The sequence below is a fragment of the Xiphias gladius genome, chromosome 15 (genome assembly GCF_016859285.1).
Source record: "Xiphias gladius isolate SHS-SW01 ecotype Sanya breed wild chromosome 15, ASM1685928v1, whole genome shotgun sequence".
NCBI classification, from domain to species: Eukaryota; Metazoa; Chordata; class Actinopteri; order Istiophoriformes; family Xiphiidae; genus Xiphias; species Xiphias gladius.
Window position 1 is genome coordinate 17,467,208 of NC_053414.1, and position 20,013 is coordinate 17,487,220.

At 41.3% G+C, this 20,013-nt stretch overlaps 1 protein-coding gene across 1 annotated transcript in view; it reads right to left on the minus strand.

The window, feature by feature from the left end:
* Positions 1–20,013, minus strand: part of ank2a (ankyrin 2a, neuronal) — a 59,061-nt gene that overhangs the window by 2,641 nt on the left and 36,407 nt on the right. The window contains exons 36-46 of the mRNA XM_040146887.1: positions 19,329–19,484; positions 18,516–18,593; positions 18,130–18,261; positions 17,654–17,794; positions 17,348–17,549; positions 16,912–16,990; positions 2,632–2,721; positions 2,069–2,152; positions 1,636–1,800; positions 1,315–1,488; positions 990–1,081 (exon numbers count right to left, since the gene is read on the minus strand). Coding sequence (XP_040002821.1) covers positions 990–1,081; positions 1,315–1,488; positions 1,636–1,800; positions 2,069–2,152; positions 2,632–2,721; positions 16,912–16,990; positions 17,348–17,549; positions 17,654–17,794; positions 18,130–18,261; positions 18,516–18,593; positions 19,329–19,484 — 1,393 coding nt within the window. The remainder of the gene's footprint in view (positions 1–989; positions 1,082–1,314; positions 1,489–1,635; positions 1,801–2,068; positions 2,153–2,631; positions 2,722–16,911; positions 16,991–17,347; positions 17,550–17,653; positions 17,795–18,129; positions 18,262–18,515; positions 18,594–19,328; positions 19,485–20,013) is intronic.

Below are 20,013 nucleotides of genomic sequence, written 5' to 3' on the forward strand. Positions count from 1 at the left end.
CGGTGTCTAACATTTCAGCCCATATGTGTTCAACTAGGATGAGAGCTGGTAACTGTGAAAGCCCAAAGCATATGATTTACATCATTTTCATGGACCCCTGCCCTCCTTGGAGAATCTGCATTTATATTTCTCCACTTTTTAGTCAAGGTTTTCCTTTGATTTTTGTACACGTGTTTGTATATCTGTCATTTTAAGCATTTTTAAATTTTCTTATTGAACACATTATTTTTGTGTTGCTTTGTGTACTGTTTAGCTTATTAATTATGTGGAATACTTGGGCTATCTGGCAACTACAGCATGTTTGCTTTGGCTTGTCATCCCTGAGAGGCCTAAGGAGTCACAATACATAATAGTACACAGTAAAATAAATAACAGTAAAAAATAATGGAATATAATTAATAGAGTAAAACTATGATTTACTAAATCACACATGCACTGACCCACACTGTTATGTTGGCAATGTGTGAGTGGGATGCAAGTTGCAAAAAAATTGTTCCACTAAATAATGAGTGTGATAATAATAATTCTAACTGGATGCATGGGACAACAATTGACCAACTATTTTATTTCTCACAGTTAAACATAGTATAGCAGATACTAGATTCGGAAAATGTTGTCTCCCAAATGACAATGTTACAAAGATCTTGTAACTTTGACATTTGGGAGACAACATTTTCCAAATCTAGTATCTGCTATACTATGTTTAATTGTGAGAAATTAAATTGTCTCTCTTTGATTGATTAAGAATGCAAAATGATCACAGTATGCTACCTAACTATCTGGTTAATGTTAGCAACTGAAATATTAGTCAATATTAGTAAAACTAATAAAACCACAGCACAGCTGTCACTGTAAAAAATTCACACTCACAAAATACAAGCAGTCACACACACACACACACACACACACACACACACACACACACACACACACACACACACACACACACACACACACAATCAAACAGGTGCACTCCAGCACTCACACACCTCCTGACCATAGTTCCATCTTCTTTGACAGTCTCTCTCTCTACCACACGAGGGAGCTCTGTTCTGCTAAAGCCACTTATATAGCCTAGTGCCTGGTGGCGTTAAAAGGAGAAAACAGTCTTCATTTAATTTGATATTACTTAGTTACGAAAACATAAACGAGAGATTTGATAGCTCTCCATATGCGCCTGAAACGATTTTCTACACAAGCACTGTAGTTGAGCCACAGCTAATAAAATCCCAATTACACACAGTGTATCAGGTAAGCATGTACAGTCTGCTAAGTCTGAGTTATGAAATAATGGTGACAAAGTTATTAACAAACCTGTTTGAAGTCGTCTTGGGCTGAGGGGAGGTCAGAGGCCAAAGACGGATCACCATGGTGTGTCATTGTCCTTTCACCCTCCAACACCGTTGTCCTTTCTACGAGACTGACCTTACAATCTTCAGCTGTCTCCTGCCTTGATGCTGAGAAACCCTCACATGCAGCAAATGTTACCTAGGTCAGTAGAAAAAGTTATTTGTTTTTTAGTTGTTGTTTTTATGCTATTACCAATATAAATGTTGGTGTGTCTGATATTTTCTGCTAAAAAGAGATTTTGAAGACTATGATCACGAACACACAAATAATATACAGGACACACACCTCTGTATGGTCTCCCTCACTCTTCAGTACAGTGCGCTTTACAACCTTGGAGTATCCATCTCCCTCCGCCACACTGATGGACCTCTGGGGAGCTCCGTCTAATGATACCTCTTCATGCTCCATGCCATCCGCGGAAACATACTTGCGAATGATTTTACGGGTAACCTGAGGAAGATAGTGTGTTCAAAGACCATTAGGTGATGAGGCATTTGTTTAAGGGAAAAGGTAATTGTCTACATATTTTGTTGCAAACATTCCAGAAACCAGTGTTGTCAGTGTCTGAACAAAACTGAAAAACAATGCAATAAAGAGCCTTTGGTATTGCTTCACAATCACAAATTTGCTTTGTTAAGCTTTACTGGATGTTGTCACCACCACTTCAAAAACTGCCATGTGATATTTGCATGAGAGCTAATGTAGAATCTTGCTTTACCCTTTTGACAACAATGTGTCCATTTTCGTCCTTGTACTTTTCTTCTGTCACTGACTGAGTGGGGAGGTCAGGAATTTCATCAGCCTATAAAGGAAAGAAGACAAACAATAATCAGGAATGCTAACTTGGGTCAGAGCAATGTTTACGTGTTTAATTCTCTACTTAAAAAAATAAAACGCCAACACATGTTAGAGAAAAAATAGGATAAAAACTTGCATATTAGACTATATTTCAGTGAAAGAATAGGGACTTTGGGATACAGGAAACAAACTTGCATTCTCAGGAAAGAAGGTTATGTTTTGTAGTAAACCAACGTAGAAATGCTCACAGCATGATAAAACGCCTCCACGAGGTCTAACCATCTATGCAAATCAAGGGGTGGGTTTGTTTTAAACCCTAAATCTTCATTCACACATTTTTCACCCATTTTGATGAGAATAACGGTTGTTAGACAGTAGATATTTTAACTTGACAGTGAAGATCTAGCCTGGTTAGAGTTGCACTTTGGAAGCCACACCCTCCATGCTCATTTAAAAAACCATCAGTCATGCTAAATGTGATACCTGAATGACAACTCTCCTTCGCACTATTCTGGCAGTCAAAAATTCATCATCTGAACTTTCTGACATTGATCCAAGCTCTGCGGTGATCTCCTGACCAAGCAACAGAAATACATTAAGATTTAATAAATGAAAATATATGAATGCTATGTTTGCAGGCGAGTAAGCAGTAAGCACAGTGATATGGTACACTTCCCATTGATTTTGAGAATTTTACAAGGAATCTTCATGTCTTATATTGGAATTTGGAAAGTACAACATGACAGTCTGTTGCTTGGAAAAATATTTGCAAAACATACCATGCTTTTACTTAAATAATAAATTAATGTGCTTATTGCTGATGAAAAAATATGTAACTTATGCTATAACTGTAAGCGATACAGCTGGTTACAGGCAGCAAAAGTGGCATGCTGAGTTAGGACTGGTTAAATCTGAAATTAAAAAAAAAAAAAGTTATAAGGAGTTTTGGATCACATCCATGTTGCCAGAGGGTTAGCAGGCATTCTTCTCTCAAGCAAATATTGGATTTGGTTAAGCTAAGCTCTCAGGGAAAGCTTGCAGGTTGGAATGGTTTACCAAATCTCATCTTACCCTTGTCAGAGAATTATCAGTATCATCATACGCCCCAATTTCACAGACAGGAGGCCGTTGTGAAGCCTCACACAAGGTGAATTCTTCATCGGATGCTTCTGAATAGTGTATTGATTCTTTGCTCTCTTCATGTACATTATGAAGAGGCTCGTGGACAAAAGGAGCATCCTCATAATCTTCACTTCCAGAGGACAATAGCATTCCTTGATTCACCTTTTCTAGCACTCTACAATGGCTGAGATGATGATACTGGGGATGACCTCCACTTAAACTAGTTCTTGACTCAGTCTCTGAGCAATCTGATGCAGCTTGTTTGCAGTCGAAGTAAGGCTCTGGGTCAGAGTATTCAAAGGGAGGGCTGTCTGCATCACTATGTGCAATCTCTGTGTATCCTGGAGGCACATGGGTATAGTAGGTTGTGGTAGAAGAGGTCTGTGCATACCCAGGTGGAATGCTGTACTCCTCATCAGAGGCTGATGAAGTCATCTCTTCTTTAGGACTAACTACAGAGGGCTGAGAGGCAAAACACTTGTAGTCTACTTGAGTCAGAGATTCTTCTGAATACTGCCCACTGGTCTTTAGCCTATTCTCATTTGAAGATGTCTTGAAGTTCCCTGAGGAGAGGTATGGGGTCACTTCCTCAAAGCTAAAATGCCTTGAAGATGTAACTGTCTCAGGAATCAAATCAGAAAGAGACTGAGGAGACAAATCTTCAGTCTGAATGGCTTCAACAGAGGCTACCTCCAATAAATGTGGAAGTTGATCTTGGATACTCTGTGTTGATGTTTCTTCTGTCACACCCCATGAGTCATTAGATGGTGTAGTTGATTCACGTTTTTCTTGACTTTGAAGAATGTCAGTTGTAGAATCTTCCTCGCATAGATTAGCCAGAATTCTTTCAAGTATGTCAGGCTGACACTTTGCAGCTATATTGGGGAAACACACTGCAGAAAATGTCTCAGTAGCATTTTCACCAGATTTGCTGGACTGGAATATGTCCAAAGGAAAATTTGAGTTCAGTGATGGTTCCATTGCTTCACAAAATTTTTGGGAAGATTCTGGGATTGAAAGGGACTCAGTAGGGGATATGGGACTATCTTTATGTATACCAAGGCTTGATGGTACACTTGTCCAAGGGATTTTCTTTAGATCGGGAGCGACTGAGACTAATTGAGATTCATCTTGAATGGATGTCTGGAAATGTGCAGGCTCTGTGATTTCTACATTTGTGTGGTTAGTGTCATCTGCAAGCTGTATAACAGAAAACACATTGATTGCTACGGTATCACTGTCTTCTGTAGGATATCGATCTTCGGGTGAAAGGTCTTCAAACTTGTTAATTTGATCAACTTCAGGGCTTTCATCCCTGAATTCTGACAGAGGTGGGTCAAGTGTCTCTGGTCTAATCTTAAATTTCATCTCCTCAAGATCTGACAGCAGCTGATCAAGCTGAGGGGACCCAGATCCTGGTGTTGGAGTGGATTCTGAGGACATGATGATTTTATCATCTGGACTGTCTTGGGCTGTTTGACAGAGTGAATCGGGGGTCACTGAGCTTGGTTTAGCTGAGCCAGAATCTTCACTTTGTTTGGGTAATGACAGATTTTCATCTTTTTCCTGTGGTGAGCTACTTTGATTTGTCAATGTGATTTCATTGTGTGTTTTACTTAGGTCAAAGGTACTTGAAATCGGCAATTTTAGTTTTTCAGTGGAAAGTATGTTTGAATAATTTGCCAAGGGTGGCGTCTTAGTTAGAAAGACCTGACTCTGTCCTAAACCAACATTTTTTTGTTTTGAAGATTCTGAAAGATTTGTCTTGAGAGATGTTGTTGACACCTGCAAGAAAAGATACAGTGGAGTGGGAAAAATTACAAACAAATAGGACTGTGATTTCTTTTGGTGATGAAAGGTTAATTTAGTCAAATGAAGCATGCATTTATGAAGGACAGGTTCTGGTTTTATACACTGGAGCCATGTCTCAAATAAGGAAATTCACTTGTAGCCCACTTGCATCTAGGCGATCTGGAGTACTATCTATACATGTTAATAACATTTATCTAACAGACCACCGACGAATTAAAACGCATTACATAATTGAAATGACTAATTAAGATGCTACAAAATTAAGATAATTTTGGAAATATTCTTGATAATAACATGTTTGGAGATATTGCATTGAGAACATCAGTGACAACACATCATCATTTACAATGATTAAAGCAGGGCACAAATGAACTTGCCTCAAAAAAAAAAAAAAAAAAAAAAATCACCATTAAAATAATTCAATCAACACAACCAACCAGTAGTGTTTTGTCCCCTGCCTAGACATTTGAGAAGACATGATATGGGAGAGGGGCAATAGTGGGAGGCAATGTCTAGCTAAAGACATGTAATTATGTCATCACATTTAGTTTTGCAACTGAACTAAATTAAATTGCAAAACTTTGGATATGGCTGTCACTGGGGCATAGTAATGGTAAAAAACATTAGATGCACCAATGGAGTAGTACAGTATGTATCTGTGATCTGTTTTAGGTTTTTTTTATGATAACAGTGGGAGCCTGTGCCTTACAAACAGGAAGGTAAACATAACAGACAGATGGTTTAGACATTTATGGCTGTTAAGCAAAGATCTAAATAGCACTATGCATTTTAGTGCAATTCTAGTAGATTGTAATCTTAGAAAAAATAAAGAAAATGTGTGGCACATAGACAAGATATAATTAAGGCATTTGAATCCCCTTATGCAGTCAAGTCAGGTGGTCTAAAGGTATTACTCTTACCACTGGTAAGCTCTATCTGTGTAACTTGAGAATGTTTGATACCAGGGAAAGAAGCTCATGGCACTAAGACAGGGTCACTTTGTAATTTCCATTAGTTGTGCTTCACTGAAAGATCATTCCTTCTACTCTAATGCAAACATGCCACAGCAAGACAGTAAAGCCTTTGTGGGTTATTAATGAAAGCTTTAGGCAAGAGGTCTACATTCACACTTTAAGTATTGCCATTTATTCATTACTTTTGAAAGCAACACGGCAATCGCTGCTGAGCATGAGCTTGTGCTGTCTTACCGACATCATGGAACTTTTGCTCTCGTCCTCATTCATGGATTTTCTTTTCATGTTCTTGGAAATCAAATCTTGGGTGTATGTCCCCTTTAATTGTGATTCAGGGTCTGTCCATTTATGTTCATGCACAAGTGGTCTTCGTTTCAGTGATTGTCTCTTTTCTTGAGTGTGATCATGAAAAGCCTCCTCCAGCCGGACAGCATGATGAAATCCAAATTTTTGCTCTACAGATGGAATGTGACTCAACTCAATGCAAAACTGGCTAATGCTATGTAATCTGAGCTGATCTACTCTAAGTACTTTGTTGTCCAGGGAGGAGGCCTTACAAAAAAAGACTGGTCATCTGTGTTTGAGGAAGAAGCTAATGGTCCTGTCTCAGCTGTTTTACTTGGTGGCATCAGCATTTCAGGACATGAATCTGTTACTGTAAGATTAGGTACTGTGGAGTGAGATAGTGAAGAATCCTGTAATGGTTTGGAGTCTGGTATGATGCTGTCAGAATGACAAGATTTGGCTGGGCTATGTGGCTCTTCCATGCTGATGGCCAAATCCTCTAATTTGTTTTGATCACAAGCCTTCTCAGACCATTTTTCAGCTGCATCTTCAAAGTATTTAACCTTATTATCGACATATTTTCGTTCATAGACTGGATCGTGTATATGTGCCATCAACCTCCTGGAGACTAGCTTATATGCAAGTCTGTTTCCTTCAGTAACAGTGCCTTCTGGGAGACTTTGTCTACATGGCTGCTGTTTTAAAACTTCATCTAAATTTCCCATTGATTCAAAAATTTGAGGGGTAGATGGTCTTAACTGAGATGGCCAGTAGTCAAGGAATGACGGTGTGTACTCATTATATGATGGCATACTGTTGAAGGACTCAGGAGATTCACTGTCAAACACTACAGACTCAGGAGAATCTGGTCTGATCTCATCAAAAAAAGAATCAATACATGAATCAGTGAAATCTCTCTCCAGCGTTATGGAGTCTGGTGAAACAGATCTGTTTTCAGATAAATTCATGTAATAATAAGGTTGAGAGTCAAACTGAGGAATTTGTGAGTCAGGAGAAAGGGCAATGAACTCTTCAAATGAGGCAAATGATTCTGGAGAAGATGGCCTCTGATAAGAGAATAAGCAGGTTGAATATAAAGGACTTCCATAGTCTGGATGTAATTTTTCATGTGACGGTAGCGTATACTCTGAAAGAGAAGGACTCTCTATAAATTCACATTCCTTTGCTTGCTCTTGAGGACTTGAGGATTTTATGTCAGCTGTTAAAGACTGTGAAATGCCAATGTTGCTTTGACATACTGGTGAAGCAGAACCTGTAATCACAGCGCTTGATAATGGAAACTCATGCGCTCTTTTGTCGTCTGATATGCACAATGGGTCACAATGTATTTGTGGTGTACCACTGAAAATACATAACTGTTTTTCTGGGGTACATTCAGAGGCTATTTTTTCACAACAGGGACATTTTCCCTTATATAAAGGATCATACAAATGGGAAATTAAGTTGTTGAGTAAAGGCTTGTGAATCACTCTCGATTCTTTAGATAATGGTGTGGAGTATGATGACATGGATTCACTAGACAAAAGTTTGAGTTTGGTGAAGTTTTTCTGCGACTCACGCACTAAAGCAGAGTCTTCAGGAGTAAGTGAATCTGGCAAATGTAGTTTGTTGTAATCAAAAAATTCCTCAAATAATTTATCATGTTCTAAATCTGATAGAACTGACTGAGGTGACTCTGTCCTGATCTTGTCATACAGGGTCTCTAGACAAGAATCAGTACCCTCCCAGTCCAAAAATGGTGATTCTGGTGTAAACGACCTGTTCCTTGGAGATACCACATCGTAATCTATATAAGGAGATCTGAACTGAGGAACAGGAGAGTCAGGAGAAAGGGACCTAAGTTCATTTTGAGATAGCACTGACTCGGGAGATTGCGATCTTAACTCGGTGACGCAATCGTCTATGGAGAAAGGAGTGCACTCGTCGTCTGATGACACTGAAGGAGACCAAACAGGTCTCACCTCAAATTGGTCACAGCTCAACAAAGTGTCTGCTTGTTTTTCATGTGCAAAGCCTCGCACAACATCTGCATACGTAAGAGGTTTTGCAGAGGACACTGGTGGGGATGAGGTTTCAGTTACTTTTGTGCGATTAGGTTCAACCTGTGAAGTAAGTGAATCTGGCGAAGCTGGTCTGTTGTCATCAAACAATTCCTCAACACAAAATCTGGAATCCTCAACATCAGACAACGTTGAAAGAGGTGAGACTGGCCTACTTTCAGAGTAATCCAAGTAATAGTTACAATGTTGACTGTTCATCTGCCCAAATGTAATCCGAGGAGACAAAGAAGGCTGCTCAACTGATGCAACAGATTCTGGCGAGGATGCTCTGAAGTCTGCCAACCAGTCCTGCAAGCGTGAAAAGTCAAAATCGGAAGACACAGAGTCTGGTGACAACGCCCTGCTACTGAATAGTTTATCAAGTTCAAAGTCTGATAGAACTGACTGAGGGGACTCTGGCCTGGTCTCGTCAAACAGGGTTTCCAGACACAAATCAGTACCTTCCCAGTCTGAAAATATTGAATCTGGTGTAAAGGACCTGTGCCGTGACAATATCACATCACAAACAATATTGTGAGATGTGAATTGAGGAACAGGTGAGTCTGGGGACAATGCCCTGCTACTAAATAACTTATCATGGTCAACGTCTGATAGAACTGACTGAGGGGTATCTGGCCTGGTCTCGTCAAACAGGGTTTCCAGACACAAATCAGTACCTTCCCAGTCTGAAAGCGTCGATTCTGGTGTAAAGGACCTGTGCTGTGACAATATAGCATCACAACCGACATCGTTAGGTCTGAACTGAGGAACAGGTGAGTCCGGTGACAATGCCCTGTTACTAAATAACTTATCACGGTCAACGTCTGATAGAACTGACTGAGGGGTATCTGGCCTGGTCTGGTCAAACAGGGTCTCTAGACAAGAATCAGTACCCTCCCAGTCCGAAAATGTTGATCCTGGTGTAAAGGACCTGTGCCTTGGTAATTCCATATCGTAACTGATATGGGGAGATCTGAACTGAGGAACAGGTGAGTCAGGAGAAAGGGGCCTAAGTTCATTTTGAGATAGCACTGACTCGGGAGATTGCGATCTTAACTCGGTGACGCAATCGTCTATGGAGAAAGGAGTGCACTCGTCGTCTGATGACACTGAAGGAGACCAAACAGGTCTCACCTCAAATTGGTCACAGCTCAACAAAGTGTCTGCTTGTTTTTCATGTGCAAAGCCCCGCACAACATCTGCATACGTAAGAGGTTTTGCAGAGGACACTGGTGGGGATGAGGTTTCAGTTACTTTTGTGCGATTAGGTTCAACCTGTGAAGTAAGTGAATCTGGCGAAGCTGGTCTGTTGTCATCAAACAATTCCTCAACACAAAATCTGGAATCCTCAACATCAGACAACGTTGAAAGAGGTGAGACTGGCCTACTTTCAGAGTAATCCAAGTAATAGTTACAATGTTGACTGTTCATCTGCCCAAATGTAATCCGAGGAGACAAAGAAGGCTGCTCAACTGATGCAACAGATTCTGGCGAGGATGCTCTGAAGTCTGCCAACCAGTCCTGCAAGCGTGAAAAGTCAAAATCGGAAGACACAGAGTCTGGTGACAACGCCCTGCTACTGAATAGTTTATCAAGTTCAAAGTCTGATAGAACTGACTGAGGGGTATCTGGCCTGGTCTCGTCAAACAGGGTCTCTAGACAAGAATCAGTACCCTCCCAGTCCGAAAATGTTGATCCTGGTGTAAAGGACCTGTGCCTTGGTAATTCCACATCGTAACTGATATGGGGAGATCTGAACTGAGGAACAGGTGAGTCAGGAGAAAGGGGCCTAAGTTCATTTTGAGATAGCACTGACTCGGGAGATTGCGATCTTAACTCGGTGACGCAATCGTCTATGGAGAAAGGAGTGCACTCGTCGTCTGATGACACTGAAGGAGACCAAACAGGTCTCACCTCAAATTGGTCACAGCTCAACAAAGTGTCTGCTTGTTTTTCATGTGCAAAGCCCCGCACAACATCTGCATACGTAAGAGGTTTTGCAGAGGACACTGGTGGGGATGAGGTTTCAGTTACTTTTGTGCGATTAGGTTCAACCTGTGAAGTAAGTGAATCTGGCGAAGCTGGTCTGTTGTCATCAAACAATTCCTCAACACAAAATCTGGAATCCTCAACATCAGACAACGTTGAAAGAGGTGAGACTGGCCTACTTTCAGAGTAATCCAAGTAATAGTTACAATGTTGACTGTTCATCTGCCCAAATGTAATCCGAGGAGACAAAGAAGGCTGCTCAACTGATGCAACAGATTCTGGCGAGGATGCTCTGAAGTCTGCCAACCAGTCCTGCAAGCGTGAAAAGTCAAAATCGGAAGACACAGAGTCTGGTGACAACGCCCTGCTACTGAATAGTTTATCAAGTTCAAAGTCTGATAGAACTGACTGAGGGGACTCTGGCCTGGTCTCGTCAAACAGGGTTTCCAGACACAAATCAGTACCTTCCCAGTCTGAAAATATTGAATCTGGTGTAAGGACCTGTGCCGTGACAATATCACATCACAAACAATATTGTGAGATGTGAATTGAGGAACAGGTGAGTCTGGGGACAATGCCCTGCTACTAAATAACTTATCATGGTCAACGTCTGATAGAACTGACTGAGGGGTATCTGGCCTGGTCTCGTCAAACAGGGTTTCCAGACACAAATCAGTACCTTCCCAGTCTGCCGAAAGCGTCGATTCTGGTGTAAAGGACCTGTGCCTGTGACAATATAGCATCACAACCGACATCGTTAGGTCTGAACTGAGGAACAGGTGAGTCCGGTGACAATGCCCTGTTACTAAATAACTTATCACGGTCAACGTCTGATAGAACTGACTGAGGGGTATCTGGCCTGGTCTGGTCAAACAGGGTCTCTAGACAAGAATCAGTACCCTCCCAGTCCGAAAATGTTGATCCTGGTGTAAAGGACCTGTGCCCTTGGTAATTCCATATCGTAACTGATATGGGGAGATCTGAACTGAGGAACAGGTGAGTCAGGAGAAAGGGCCTAAGTTCATTTGAGAGATACTGACTCGAGATTGCGATATCTTAACTCGGTGACGCATAATCGTCTATGGAGAAAGGAGTGCACACTGCTGTCTGATGACACTGAAGGAGACCAAACAGGTCTCACCTCAAATTGGTCACAGCTCAACAAAGTGTCTGCTTGTTTTTCATGTGCAAAGCCCCGCACAACATCTGCATACGTAAGAGGTTTTGCAGAGGACACTGGTGGGGATGAGGTTTCAGTTACTTTTGTGCGATTAGGTTCAACCTGTGAAGTAAGTGAATCTGGCGAAGCTGGTCTGTTGTCATCAAACAATTCCTCAACACAAAATCTGGAATCCTCAACATCAGACAACGTTGAAAGAGGTGAGACTGGCCTACTTTCAGAGTAATCCAAGTAATAGTTACAATGTTGACTGTTCATCTGCCCATCTGCCCAAATGTAATCCGAGGAGACAAAGAAGGCTGCTCAACTGATGCAACAGATTCTGGCGAGGATGCTCTGAAGTCTGCCAACCAGTCCTGCAAGCGTGAAAAGTCAAAATCGGAAGACACAGAGTCTGGTGACAACGCCCTGCTACTGAATAGTTTATCAAGTTCAAAGTCTGATAGAACTGACTGAGGGGACTCTGGCCTGGTCTCGTCAAACAGGGTTTCCAGACACAAATCAGTACCTTCCCAGTCTGAAAATATTGAATCTGGTGTAAAGGACCTGTGCCGTGACAATATCACATCACAAACAATATTGTGAGATGTGAATTGAGGAACAGGTGAGTCTGGGGACAATGCCCTGCTACTAAATAACTTATCATGGTCAACGTCTGATAGAACTGACTGAGGGGTATCTGGCCTGGTCTCGTCAAACAGGGTTTCCAGACACAAATCAGTACCTTCCCAGTCTGAAAGCGTCGATTCTGGTGTAAAGGACCTGTGCTGTGACAATATAGCATCACAACCGACATCGTTAGGTCTGAACTGAGGAACAGGTGAGTCCGGTGACAATGCCCTGTTACTAAATAACTTATCACGGTCAACGTCTGATAGAACTGACTGAGGGGTATCTGGCCTGGTCTGGTCAAACAGGGTCTCTAGACAAGAATCAGTACCCTCCCAGTCCGAAAATGTTGATCCTGGTGTAAAGGACCTGTGCCTTGGTAATTCCATATCGTAACTGATATGGGGAGATCTGAACTGAGGAACAGGTGAGTCAGGAGAAAGGGGCCTAAGTTCATTTTGAGATAGCACTGACTCGGGAGATTGCGATCTTAACTCGGTGACGCAATCGTCTATGGAGAAAGGAGTGCACTCGTCGTCTGATGACACTGAAGGAGACCAAACAGGTCTCACCTCAAATTGGTCACAGCTCAACAAAGTGTCTGCTTGTTTTTCATGTGCAAAGCCCCGCACAACATCTGCATACGTAAGAGGTTTTGCAGAGGACACTGGTGGGGATGAGGTTTCAGTTACTTTTGTGCGATTAGGTTCAACCTGTGAAGTAAGTGAATCTGGCGAAGCTGGTCTGTTGTCATCAAACAATTCCTCAACACAAAATCTGGAATCCTCAACATCAGACAACGTTGAAAGAGGTGAGACTGGCCTACTTTCAGAGTAATCCAAGTAATAGTTACAATGTTGACTGTTCATCTGCCCAAATGTAATCCGAGGAGACAAAGAAGGCTGCTCAACTGATGCAACAGATTCTGGCGAGGATGCTCTGAAGTCTGCCAACCAGTCCTGCAAGCGTGAAAAGTCAAAATCGGAAGACACAGAGTCTGGTGACAACGCCCTGCTACTGAATAGTTTATCAAGTTCAAAGTCTGATAGAACTGACTGAGGGGACTCTGGCCTGGTCTCGTCAAACAGGGTTTCCAGACACAAATCAGTACCTTCCCAGTCTGAAAATATTGAATCTGGTGTAAAGGACCTGTGCCGTGACAATATCACATCACAAACAATATTGTGAGATGTGAATTGAGGAACAGGTGAGTCTGGGGACAATGCCCTGCTACTAAATAACTTATCATGGTCAACGTCTGATAGAACTGACTGAGGGTATCTGGCCTGGTCTCGTCAAACAGGGTTTCCAGACACAAATCAGTACCTTCCCAGTCTGAAAGCGTCGATTCTGGTGTAAAGGACCTGTGCTGTGACAATATAGCATCACAACCGACATCGTTAGGTCTGAACTGAGGAACAGGTGAGTCCGGTGACAATGCCCTGTTACTAAATAACTTATCACGGTCAACGTCTGATAGAACTGACTGAGGGGTATCTGGCCTGGTCTGGTCAAACAGGGTCTCTAGACAAGAATCAGTACCCTCCCAGTCCGAAAATGTTGATCCTGGTGTAAAGGACCTGTGCCTTGGTAATTCCATATCGTAACTGATATGGGGAGATCTGAACTGAGGAACAGGTGAGTCAGGAGAAAGGGGCCTAAGTTCATTTTGAGATAGCACTGACTCGGGAGATTGCGATCTTAACTCGGTGACGCAATCGTCTATGGAGAAAGGAGTGCACTCGTCGTCTGATGACACTGAAGGAGACCAAACAGGTCTCACTTCAAATTGGTCACAGCTCAACAGAGTGTCTGCTTGTTTGTCATGTGCAAAGCCCCGCACAACATCTGCATACGTAAGAGGTTTTGCAGAGGACACTGGTGGGGATGAGGTTTCAGTTACTTTTGTGCGATTAGTTTCAACTCGTGAAGTAAGTGAATCTATTCTGTTGTCGTCACTACTCTCAGAGTACTTTAAGTAATAGTTACAATGTTGACTATTTTGGCTAAGTGTATCCTCTGGAGACAAGGAACACTGCTGATCTGATCCTACAAATTCTGGTGAGGGTGCTCTAAAGTCTGTCAACCTATTAGAACCTTGTTTTTTTATATCCAGTGTCTTTCCAAGGCACAAATCATCATATACTGGTGCTGAAATTGTATTTGATATGGCATGTGGTGTTAATGTATTCATGCCATCTTCAAATAGTGTATAATTGGGCTCTTTGCTTTTAGTTTCAAGAAAGGACCTTCCTGTGGTTGACATTGGAGTTTTTCCATTTGGAAACTGAAACAAGTATTTTGGTCTTTCCACCAAGTTAAAGACAATTGGCTTGGGTAATGGCAGTTTTTTGAACATGTGGCAAGTTTCAGGAGATTGTTTGTGATATTTAGTATACGAGGAAGAGTTTCTTTTTAGTGATTCTTGTATATTTTTGTCTTCTGAGGTGTTTGGTTTAATCTCTGTCAAATCATTATTTGACTGACCTGGTGATGTTATGTGTTTATAAGATTGTGGTTTCAGTTTAGAAAACCAGTAATCAAGAAAAGATTGACTACTTTCTTCCCCTGGTTTTGCGGCTTCACATGACAATGGCCTGACTTGAAATGACTCTTCTGTTTTATTTGAACAGCCTGAATCTTCACTATGGATACTTTGGACATCTGAATGCTTAAGAGATGTTGCAGCTGAAACAGCTGTTGTTAACAGGGGTGTGCTTTCTTCATCTGTTTCACCTGTGCTTTTTTTGTCCCACCATTCATCAAGAGGTGACGAAAGAACATTTATAGAATATTGCATATAATCACGTTTTGTATGCTTGTACTTTGAAATTGACAAATATGATGGGAGATAACCACAGGATGTGAAAGATTCCTGAGGGACAGAAGGATTTTGATTTGAAGCTACTAGTTCTGGTGTCAAGGGCCTACCCTGAACCACTTCCTCACTGCAGACCATATGGTCAGGAGTTGTAATCGATAGTGGTTCGGGCAGATTTCCTCCTGAATATAGTAAATAATAATCACAACATTGATTCATAAGTTGAGCACGGATAGGTTCTGAGAGCAAAAGTTCAAGAAATGAAAAACTGCATTGAGAAGTCTGAGATTCTGGTGAGGATGGTCGGAAATCCCTATCTGAAGATACATATCCATGAATAGATGTAACTATGTGGGGTGAAGATGCTCTTCTATCAGGAGAACCGTCTTCAAGCAAAAATTCATTAAACTCAATATCTGACGTTCCAGTTTCTCTGAACTCTCCCTTTATCTGTACACCTTCAGGTACACATTGATTATATTCATGTTCTTGGGCATCAGCAGACAATGGCCTATACTTATTCCAAGACTCGAGGGACTCAGAACAAAAGGAGTGTGAAGTAACAGTCGTAGAAAAATCTTTCCAACCAAATAGTGGTTCACGTTCATCTGTGTGTGACTGATGGGGGTGTAATTTACTTTTAGTGAAATTAATTGTAACTTCTGGTGAACTACATGCATCAGACCTTGGAGACAGTGCCCGACTCTCGACCAATATACTAGAAAAATCTGCAGGTAAGACCCTTTTTTCCCACTGAGGAGAGTCAGGTGACATTGCCCTATAATCGTTAATTGACATGACAGATTCAGGGGACGACAGTCTATGTATTGAGTCATTTAATATCCACTCTTCTGTTGGAGAGAGACTTCTTTCATTAAAAGGTGAAAATGAACCACACTGCTTCATAGATGCCAAAGAATCAGGGGTCAAAGGGCTATACTCTGTAAAAGTGAAAGGTAATGCCACATCTTGCTCTGGTGATTGTGGTGTGAGATTGGTGATAGGCAGGAAAAGTCTGGAAGAGGTAGTCTTCAGCTCAGAGATGCATGATATCTTTGCCCTGTCTATGACATGATCACTGTCTGTACTAACAGAACAGCAATTATGGTTCCTATCAGTTGAGTCACAAGCCATATGAGCAGGGTCACTGGTCTTCAGACTCTGTGGCAATATGGTCTTTGGTAACTTCATTTTGTATGGTTTCACCAAGCTGTACTTAGCTGTAGCAGTAATGGGGTCAATTGACTGGACATCATCATTATCATCAATGAAGGGCATGTTTTGTGGATACCCATCAGTGTATACTTGAGGTTTTGTGTTTTCGTTCTTGCTTGACTTGAAGGGTTGGAAGCTCATGTCCATAAATGAAACCTGTGGGATCTTGTCATGACCATACGGTACTTTGATGAATTGCGCTGTGACCTCATCACACTTCTGAGAGAGCCTGCTTTTTTGAGCTACATCTAGATCATCTTCAGTCAGGGCCAGAGTTGCTTGATGGTCCTCTGGTGGCAATGCTAACAGGCTACGGTCAGAGATTCTTTTGACAATGGTTTTAGCTGCGTCTGTATCGCCGAGCTGTAGTGTATAGCTAAACTCATTACAAAGCTCACTGAAGTCAGTCTCAGCTTGGTCTGATTCTGATAGGCTCAGACTAAAGTCTCTGACAGATATAGTTGACGGCAACTTCAGAATTTCAGGTGATTGCCCTTTCCCATCTTCACAACCACACTGCTTCAATGGTAAGGTTTGGCTGCAGTCATCTTTGACTTGGCCATGAGTGCCGAGGAAAGGCCTGACGGAATGAACTTCAACACTGCAGCAGCTGTTCTGGTCTTTCACTTTGGGGTCAGAAGCCTGAATTGCTTGGCTTCCCAATGCTGCTTCTTTTGAAGTGGGAAGCATACTTACTTGCTCATCTGAGTTGTCGTAACATGTAGGTTCTGGTGTAATTACATCCTCAGAGGTCCACAGGTTAGGGTTCAATTCACTATAACACAAAAAGAAGGCTATGTCACAAATCTGACTTTGCATGAATGTGATAAATCAAAGTCCTGATCTAAAAAAACTAAAGGGCAACACCCACAAACATTGGGTGTGAGGCAAATATCTTCTCCCACTGTGTTCTATGTAAGCGTCAGGATTTGGCACGGTTCTATTTCTTACCATCGGCATACTGGGAAATACTGACCTCCAGAAAGGCAGCAGTTTTGACTATTTCTTTATGTTTAAATGTCATGTCTTGTGTGTGCTATGGGTGTCAATTGATGTGAGACGAATGGTGTGACACCACATTACTGTCGATGTGAGTTGCAGATTAAAGAATAATTTCAAATTAATTACTTACTGTGGGATCTCGAGCTCTTCCAACAGGTCACCATGCACGCTTTCTGAGTGGGTATGTCCAACAGGCTCTGCCCAGGAGGGAATATCCAGTAGGGAAGCAACTGAGAGGTCCTCTTCAGAAACAGCTGGGGGTGGTCTGCGATCTGACTCCACCCTTCTAATGACTCTGGGGCTGTCTGCATCCTCTTGCACTGAAGATAGGGCTACCGACACTGAAAAACACACGTGATGAATAAGAGTGCAAGAAAACACACAAATAGAGCCTGCTGTCAGAATTACTGAATTGAGTGTTTATAGGTGTTATTACTTTCACTGTGATCCAATGTCTTCTCTATCTCTGCATAAGTTCTAGATGTTTGCTCTTGAACTGACTTGTTCATCTGGGTTTCAATAAGATGGACGATGTCCATGCGGTTGATCTTGGTTAGTCTCTTAATCAGACAGTTTTCTGTGGAAGGATTTATCAATCATTAATAGATTATAGAGAAGCATTCACTTAACACAACTAAGACATTATTCCAAAGTTGGAAATGTAAGATTACACTGAATCAACAGTATGAATATAGGTCTACTAAATACACAAATCAATTGATAGATTAAAAATCAAATATAAAATACATTCATTAAACAGGGTGTACTCACACAATTGCCCTGAGTGCATCAAAGTAAAAAGCTAATAGTGCCTTCAGTATGTTCAAACAAATAAGCAAAATTTACAGGATTTGAATTGTTGCATTGACAAATACTAATAAAATGTAAATGGAAATCTGTTAGACCATGTACCTGTGGCATGTTTACCTTCCCGCTCAACCCAGCGCTGCAGCAAGGCATGGCTCTGCTCTTGGAGGGAATTAGGATTCTCTGTTCTCACTAATTGGATATCATCCTCACTGAATTCCAGTTCTCTTGCAAGCTCTTGGGTGACGTACATAACAAAACAAGGGATGAAAATGTGAAAAATTTTAAATCATATTTTTTGTGTTTTGCTGCTAGAACATGGATAGTCCTATATTCCATTTTCAGCTATTCCCCTAGTTCAACTCACAAATATATCACTTTCAATTCAAATAAAATGCACTACATATTGCTTCCCCCTAAATTGCATTGAATTAAATATTGTGAAATATAAATTTAAAAACAGAAAATGATTACATAATTTGACAGCTTACCAGTCCAGCTGAAGCCAAGAAGATCTGCAATGATAGCTAACGTCTCCTCTTTCCTGTCAGCATCATCCTGCCAATCCACTAAAAAAATGCCGCCGGAGCCAAACATTAAAGTTTAATATCATGGTCTGCAGTTCAAGGTGTAAATTACATCTCAAAGTAAAACTTTTTTTCACGTTGCAGGCACCTGTCATTTAAAATATTCTTTGTAAGTGAAGATGTAAAATGTTATTTCCTGAGGACTCTAACTTATGGGTTTTAATACTCTGAAATGAATTGTGGCTCTGTGATATTGACACATAAAGGTTGGATTCGTCTCTCTGAGGAGATGTTGACTTGTTTATGGACTGACTATTCGGTCAAAATTAGCACATCAGTTTTTTTAAATTTTCTTAATCATCGTAAGCAATGACATTAATGGGCAGATTAAGCAATGTGCAAGCTGATATTAGTAATGCTTTATTAGTAGTATAGATACCAATACCTATACAGGTGTGGAATTCTGCATCAAAATTGTAAAAGCTACTACTTCTTTAACCAACATGGCCATTCAATCTTGAGATTGCATATACACAAACACAGATGGAAAAGTAACTTACAAAGACAAATACACACACACACACACAAACACACACAAATACATAGACACAAAATACAGTAAAAAAAAACGCAATGCAAGATGGAACAGGGGAAATCACAACACATGAATACAACATAAAATGACTAATGGTGACATTATGTTCTTAGGAAGTGAAACAAGGGTCTTGCAGCTGAGAAGAGATAGGAAAGCAAAAGCCCATGTAGGTCTGGCCATACCTGGCGTACATTCTGGAGTTTGGTCATCGGTGATTCTCTGCATCTGAGTTTCCACCGTGTCATCCCAGGCAGGCCTTGATTCAAATGCATCCTCTGTCCCAGAACATGGTTGCACACGTTGCAATGGATTGCCATCAGAATCGTAGCTGTGCAAGGCTGGGATGTCATATGGGAAGATAAGAGAATCTGGGCTCCTTTGACTAGCACTGTTTATATCATCAGCTTCCAAAGAAGACCTAACAGATGTTTCAGTTGTCTTAGAGACTTGGATTTCTTTTCTTTGGGGAGAGGAGGAGGAGATCCTATGAGCTAGAGGTTTCTGTTGCGTCATGACAGGAAGTTTGGGAGGGGGGGTGTTGGATTTATAAGTGGATGGACTACTATCAGAATAACTCCTACTGTCTTTATTAGAGGCTTTACTTGTGTCACTGTCAGCCTCAGATGTAGTCCTACGATCAAAGGTGGAGCTTTTTTCTGCTTTTCTTGGAACCTGCTCAAGCTCAGATATCTGTGAGTCTTTCGTGAATATTTCCGATTTGAAATTGCGAGCCTCTTTAATTGTGCTGCCTGGTTTGATTGCCAAAGGTGGGGGTGGATCCTGATGATATACTGGGATGTCAGCCTGTGCAGCTGAAAAGGACATCTCTATGACTGAGCACTGGTCATCTTCCTCCTCATCATCATC